This window comes from Amborella trichopoda, chromosome 2, assembly GCF_054954075.1.
Source record: "Amborella trichopoda isolate Santa Cruz 75 chromosome 2, AtrichopodaSantaCruz75HAP2 v2.0, whole genome shotgun sequence".
Lineage (NCBI taxonomy): Eukaryota > Viridiplantae > Streptophyta > Magnoliopsida > Amborellales > Amborellaceae > Amborella > Amborella trichopoda.
The window spans coordinates 31,123,303-31,130,221 of NC_142337.1; the positions used below are offsets into that span (position 1 = coordinate 31,123,303).

Below are 6,919 nucleotides of genomic sequence, written 5' to 3' on the forward strand. Positions count from 1 at the left end.
GCAGGTTGGCTCGTCTCATTCCGAAACGACCTCACCCTAAAAAATAAGCGTCTTTGGCGTCGGAAGAAAGGACCGGCCTGGGCTGGGGCTAGGTCTGCAGTAGGGTTAGCCTGGTTTGCTTAGCCCAGCCCCGCTTTTTTTTTATTTATTTTTTATTTTTTATTTTTTATTTTTTAGTTTTATTGTATTGTTTTAGGCCTGGCCTTGATAGGGTTAAAGCTAGACCTAGGCTAGGGCCTCTTTTGCTCCGTCACGTCGGGGCGGCCAGGTTGAAATTAGAGGCGCATTAGAGCAATAAGCAGCCTGCCCAAGCCAGACCCATTTTTTCTTTTTGGTAAGTCAGTGGAAGAGAAGGTCCCCTACCCTATCTTTTATTAATTAAATAAAAAAGTAACATATTTATCTTACAACCTTGTATCAGCAGTTGCACCAGATCTTAAAGTAACAAAGAAGAACTAAAATATGGTGGTCGACAATGCCAAACAGTAGCACAGGATCAGCAACATAAGCCAAGACCCACATGGGTGATGAGTTCCATCCCATCCAGTCAAACTCGCTCGTCTTAATCTCACGTGATCTCCGGCATTCACATGCACACAAACTCTCTCTCCACTCCTCCCATCATTGTCTCTCTTTTAACACTGTTCTCTACTCTTAAAACGCTCATGACTCTCTCTCTCTCTCAATTGCCTCTCGTTTTCTCTATCTCGTTGTTCCATTGTACTTCTTTGCTTCTCAAACGATTATAAGAAAAGAAACAAACAATGTAAGACTAAGTGATGGATAAGACAAGTGAATAGAATTTATATTCGTCAAGGCAAAAGAAACGTGTAAGACGAAAGGACAAAGGGAAAGTATAACAAATACATGGTGTGTAGGGCATGCAAGTCGCAGACAAACCATTCACTGTCTGTTTGTTTTTGCTTATCATTGGTAAATAATTGCAGTGTTCTAAAGATGCACGAATGAAATAAATTATAGTTTTGTATGAAGGTTCTTCACGTTTTTAAGATGATTCGTCTCCTTATTATATACTTGCTTCATCGAGTCTAAGAGCTACTTGAGAGTATTTTGTCAATCGGAGATCAACTTTGGAATCACCAAACTTTTCAAGAAATGATAGTTGATTTTTAATTTTTTAAATGCTTAGATTTGACAATCCATAAATTAGACACTCTCCTTTAAATCTTGGGATGTTTTCTTTTTGAGGTGAATAATCTTGGGGTGTTATTTTTTTTAAAAAAATTACACCTAAATCATATATAAATATAGTAATTACAGACTGGTTGAAACTAATGAATTTTTTTTGTGTAGGTCCATTTTTTCTTTTCCAATTTTGCCTCTTCATGACATTGAAAATATCAGATTGCTTTTTTAATTTATTTTTAAAAGTTTTTGAGTCTAGAGACCGGACTGAGGTCTACATTCTCAAAATGCCTTATGCATTATACTTTTCTGAAGTTTATAAAAAGAGAGGAAAATAACGTCGTTTGGTATCTCAAATATGAGACCTACCCAATTATTTCCTTACTGTGCACTTAGGTTCTAGTTTTTTTTGTTAAATTGGGGCCTTTGTGGTTGGAAGGTCTAATATTGGACATACCGGACCGGCCTATTTTCTTGTTTTTTCATAAAACTTTGGTCCGATGTATTCAAACATTGGACTACACACTTTAAAAAAATTATGAGAGCTTGGGTGGTCCAACTTTTTCAACATCAGGCAATCCCTACACTTCAAAAATTAAAAAATAAATAAATAAATAACAGCTCCGGAGTTTGGAATAGACTTTAGAGAAAAATGGGGAAAGAACGGGTATGGTGTATTTTTAAAATAAGCATTGATCCGATGTTGTTAATATCGGACCACTGTACTCATGAAATTATTTTTGATAAATTTAGACAAGTCTGTGATTACCATATTTTAATGTGGTGTGGACATCATTTGTCCTTATATTTTTCGGCACATACAGAATGCCAATGAAATTATGTTTTTTTTTTCTTTTTTTGTTTTTTGTGGTTGGTCCCTGGATAGATTACATCCTAGAACTTTCGGGTCCTAAAAACACTCCTAGATGGGGGTTTTTGGCCGAGGGCATATGTATTTGATTTGCTGCATTGCCATGTTGCTGTAATGCCATATTATTCAGAGCATTAGGAGGACAATTGTTTGATTCTTCAACAAAAAATTTTTAAGCATAACATAGACTGTCTCTCTGTCAATGGAAAATGTGCTATGATTGACCGTCCCTTGGCTTGCAAAGGTGGTGTAGATTTCCATGTTAATTCTGCAACATAGCTCCAGAGCTGCCACTGTGCTACATCAGTAATCAAAATGCGCAAAAAAACCTTCCATGGAAAACACAACAAAAGGTGCAATCAGTTGAACCCAAAATGCGGTTTCTTTCTCAAACTTTCTCTTAACCAACTCAAACCAACACGCTTTTCTTTAACCAACTTAAACCAGAAACAGGAAAAAAAAAAGGAAGAAAAGCAGAGAAGAAAAAGAAAAGTGATGGATTTCTCTCTCCAAGTTGGTGCTGCCCCCACTAACCCACAAGGAACATCTATCTTTCTATTATTCCTATGAAGGTACAGCATATCCAAGGCCAAAACTATTACACAGAAGAGAGCAGCAACTGTAATTCACCTCAAAAGTAATCAGAAAATGCTGTCCAAGTCTCATAAATATAATGTGAGTTATTTGTGTCATTTTTCTAATTAGAATCAGGAGTGTTTTCATGCACCATTCCTCAACCATAAGAGTGGTTCCTGGCCGAGGGAGTGATGGGGCGCGGCATACTCATATGGTTAGAAGGAGCCCTCATCTCGAATTTCTTGTTAATGGAACAATCTCCCTCCATTACTTGTAAGGGTTTTGTCTCGAATGCTCCATCAAATTCTTCTTGAGTGTCTTCTTGAGAGCTCATGAAAGCTGAATCAATTTGCCCGCCGCTCTGCAATTCCAACTGATGATGATGCGGGTTTTGATCTCCACCGTAAATGTGGAGATCTTGAAGGCAAGGGTAATTCATGCATGAGGCTCCAAGATCTAGAAGTCCTTGATGGCTGCTTCCTCCGGCTTTCAAGGAGCCCGATGTCATGGTTTCTCCAGCTATGGTTTGGAAGGCCTTCTCCAATATGTTTTGCATGTATTTTCCTTGCGCCTCGATTCTTAATTGGAGGTGCTTTTGGACCTGTAAAAACAAAAATATTGAATCTTTTTATTTCTTCTTGATCTTATCTTGTAATTTTCGATTGAAAATTCTCGTAATATAGGAATTTCTTTGCTGCTTGAATGGTTTTTTGAGTGTATGCTTTTTGTTGCTGTGGTCTTTCATATGATTGACACTACTAGGTTCGGTATTCCCACTAATGTTGCTCCATTTCCTGTTTGGTTGGTATGCTTACCTCTAATTGTTCAGTGAATCTCCTTTGTACCTCCATCTGCATTCTAACAGCTTCTCTAACCTGCATGTTACTGCCATAAACAAATCTTAGTTGAAGAGGATAGAAAACTCTTCTGTTTCCTCTTTTATTTTCCTAATCACAGGGAAATTTGATTATCTCTAAGTCAAATTGCCATGCTGCACTGCTTGTCTCTCTATCTCTCTCTTCTCATTTCTTTCTTTAGTGGAATGAGAGTTTTGGAATTCAGATATGCTACTTACTCGTTGCCATCTCGACCCATAATTCCTGAGGATGAAGCTCCACTCCTTTGCAGCTCCAATACAGCAGCTGCACCAGGATTATAACCTGAGGACGAATGAAGAATTCGCAAAAAAATGGAGAGCCTAACCAGTAAAGAAGGAAATGGATTGAAATTCAATCTGTTGGAATCTCTCACCTCTCTCACTCTCCTTTGAGGAGTGATCATTGAACTCTTTATGAGGTTGTTTCCCAAGCCTGAATTTCTACACAGTTGCAATCATGAGTATTAAGTAAGGGTGAATACAAAAGCTTCCATGGAGGATAGAGAAAGTGAGAAGCTGCAAGAAAAGAAATGGAAGAAAAGGAGATATTGTGCAAATACCTGAAGATGGCTCTTGAGATGATAGAGAGTGAGACCCTTAACGCCCATGACTCTCATGATGCTTTTGGGTGTGGCCTCTGCAAATATCACACAACGCAAGAACAGGCTAAATTCGAGAGAGAAAGAGAGAGAGAGTGTGTTATTGAATGGAGAGAGAGGTGTACTGACTGTCTGGTCCTCCAAGCTGAGTAACAGCATCGACGAAGCGGTCATGGAGCTCGACTGTCCAGCGAAGGCGGGGCTTAGGGTCAGTAGTGAGGACGAGACCCGAATCCCCCTGCACGCACATCTGCCTCTCCTGAGAGCACATATTTGGGGGCTTCTTTGGATGGAACATTCTCTCCCTCTCTCTCTTGGGGCTGGGTTGTTCTCCAAGAGAATTAGGTGCTCCTCGCTCTAAAAGTAAGGCATATAATAGGGGGGGATAATAAGAGAGGGAGAAGGGGGTAGCGTTGCTCCTACACTTTCCAAGCTCAATAAAATTAACCAAACACAAAAAGAATGGGGAGAGAGACTGGTAGGGCTGGCAATGAACGGGGCGGCGCAGCCTGGTCCGGTCAGTCCGGCCCTAAAAAGTACGGCTCAGGATAATATGGGCGGGTTTGATCCGGGCCAGCTCTCAATTTTCTTATTTTTTCTTGATTTGAGCCCCATGTGGACAAAGTGCGGGTTCGGGTCGAGCCCGTTGCCACCTTCGAAGGAGGGATTGTGAGGGGAGTTAGGTCATTGTGAAGGGCAAAGAATTCAAAGACGGAGTTCTTGGGAATGGAAGGGGTCGTGGTCCGACTGTGAAAAAGCCACCGACTCAAACGCGCATCTTCCTGCTTTCGTCTCTTTTCTGTCGCGTATAAAAGCTAGAGAGAGAGAGAGCGGGGATACCACTACAGTTTTCTTGTATTAGGGTTTATATGAAAACCAAATTTTCTTTGTATTTGCGCGCGTGCATGAGGAAAGAGAGAGGGAGAGAAGGAAAAGTGCAGTCTACGCACAATGCATTTTTATTGAATATACAAAGGTAGAATATGTGGCCCATATTCAAGAATATAAATGTACGGTGGAGAAGAACTTTTGTACGGACGTTCCAAAATGAACGGTGGATATATACCTCTGTGTTGTGGTAGTAGTCCCACACCCAGCTACGGCATCTTGGTATCCATTCTTACCATTGATACCCCCAATTAATACCATCAAAATGTAACTCTTCAATATCTTGAAAAAAAAAAAGTAAGGTTTGTCTTCCCCATTGAATTACAAAAAAACAAAAAAAGAAGAAAAAAAAAAAAAAAAACCCTATGCCAGTGAAGAAAAAGTTTATGGGATTGCAATCGAGTTCGTGCTTGCGTAGTTAGCCAGAGACATTAATAATGTTACATGTTAACTTCTGCTCATAGTATTTTAACTACTCAAAGTCAAATGATGTGCGTATCAAAATTGGACTTGAGTGATTAGCACCTAAAATATTTATTTTTAAACTAACCCAAAGAATCATATTTAGGAATGGCCTCGAGGTATAGGTGGTAAAGGTTGTGGGTTTCTATAACATGTCATCATGAGTTTCATTTCTAACATAGGTAAGGTAGTCATTCCATGCTGATCTACCCAAAAAAAAAAAAACACTAAAGTGACAAGTTGGTGAGACGACTAGGTGGGTATAAGTGGTCATGGTGGTAGGTTTCTATAACATGTGGTCCTGAGTTTCATTCCTAACATGACTAAGGTAGCCATTCCATGCTGATCTACCCAAAAAAAACATAACACTAAAGTGACAAGTTGGTGAGATGACTGGGTGGTGTGAGGTTATGGGTTTAAAGGATTCCAATTTTAGGACTTGGGCTTGGGCTTGGGCTTGAGAGATTAGTGGTTGATTTTTAGTAATGATATATATCTCGAATTCAATTCCTACAATTGAACTGTAAACAAAAAGACAAAAAAAATGATAAATTACAAAAAGACCTCAAAATGAGACTTTCTAGACAACCTAAACCTAACATAGCTTTTGTTAACAACTTTTACCCCAAGTTGAACTTTTCTAACAAATACCCCCCAAGTCAATAAAAGTCATTTTTTTGACAAAAATGTACATAGTGCCAGACCGCTCTCATTTTCTGCCGGACCGTATGCCCAAAGTGCCAGATCGCCCCTATTTTGTGTCGGACTGCATGCTTTCCAAAACCCCAAAATGCCGAACCGCCCCCATTTTGTGTCAAACAGCCCTTATTTTGTGCCGGACATCCCCCATTTGTGCCGGAATGCCCATTTTGTGTCAGACCGTATGCTTTCTAGAAGCCCAAAGTGTCGGACCACCCCTATTTTATGCCAGACTGCATGCCCAATGTGTCGGACCGCCCCTATTTTGTGCCGGATCGCATACTTTCTAGAAGAAAAGTGCCAAACTACCCTCATTTTGTGCCTGACCGCCCGTATTTTTTGTCGGACCGCATGGAAAAAAGCCCAAAGTGCTGAACCGCCCCCAATTTGTGCCAAACCGTATGCCCAAAGTGCTGGAACCCTCTATTTTGTGTCGGACTGCATGCTTTCCAGAAGCACATTTGTGTTGGACCGCATGCTTTCTAAAGGCTATTTTGGTCTTCATTTTATCTTTTTTATGACTTAGGGGGTATTTACTAATGAAGTTAAATTTGGGATAAAAAAATGAGTAAGAAAAGTTTGGTTGGGGGTAAGTTGCATAGGAAGTCTACTCTTGGAGGTTATTTGTAATTTTCCTAAAAAGAAAAGAAAAGAATTATGTAAAGCTGTGGAATATATAGCCTCAGCTCCATTCCCTTTGAAAAATTCAATTCTACCACAGAAAAACAGCAAAGGAATAATCACCTGTCAACCATTAATATAAAAATATTGAAGCTCTAAAATGGGTTCATTTGTTGACAA

General features: G+C 39.7%; 1 protein-coding gene across 2 annotated transcripts; it reads right to left on the bottom strand.

Moving 5' to 3' along the window:
* Positions 1-2,380: 2,380 nt before the first annotated feature.
* Positions 2,381-4,853, bottom strand: APL (Homeodomain-like superfamily protein). 2 transcript variants are annotated; one of them, XM_020662414.2, is made up of 6 exons: positions 4,199-4,853; positions 4,031-4,107; positions 3,845-3,911; positions 3,669-3,753; positions 3,409-3,478; positions 2,381-3,194 (listed from the first exon to the last, which is right to left on the bottom strand). In XM_020662414.2, the coding sequence occupies exons 1-6, from the start codon at positions 4,365-4,367 to the stop codon at positions 2,751-2,753; spliced, it is 912 nt and encodes a 303-aa protein (XP_020518073.1). In that variant the 5' UTR covers positions 4,368-4,853; the 3' UTR covers positions 2,381-2,750. The 2 variants fall into 2 exon arrangements, with proteins under 2 accessions (XP_020518073.1, XP_006833019.1); XM_006832956.4 differs by having other exon boundaries at positions 3,669-3,735; positions 4,199-4,841.
* Between the last annotated feature and the right edge of the window lie 2,066 nt (positions 4,854-6,919).

Coding starts and splice junctions, on each gene's coding strand:
- APL (XM_020662414.2), bottom strand. CDS start 4,367: ATGTTCCATCCAAAGAAGCCCCCAAATATGTGCTCTCAGGAGAGGCAG. Junction 3,912..4,030: donor ATCTCAAGAGCCATCTTCAG/GTATTTGCACAA, acceptor GCAACTGTGTAG/AAATTCAGGCTTGGGAAACA. Junction 3,754..3,844: donor CTCAAAGGAGAGTGAGAGAG/GTGAGAGATTCC, acceptor ATTCGTCCTCAG/GTTATAATCCTGGTGCAGCT.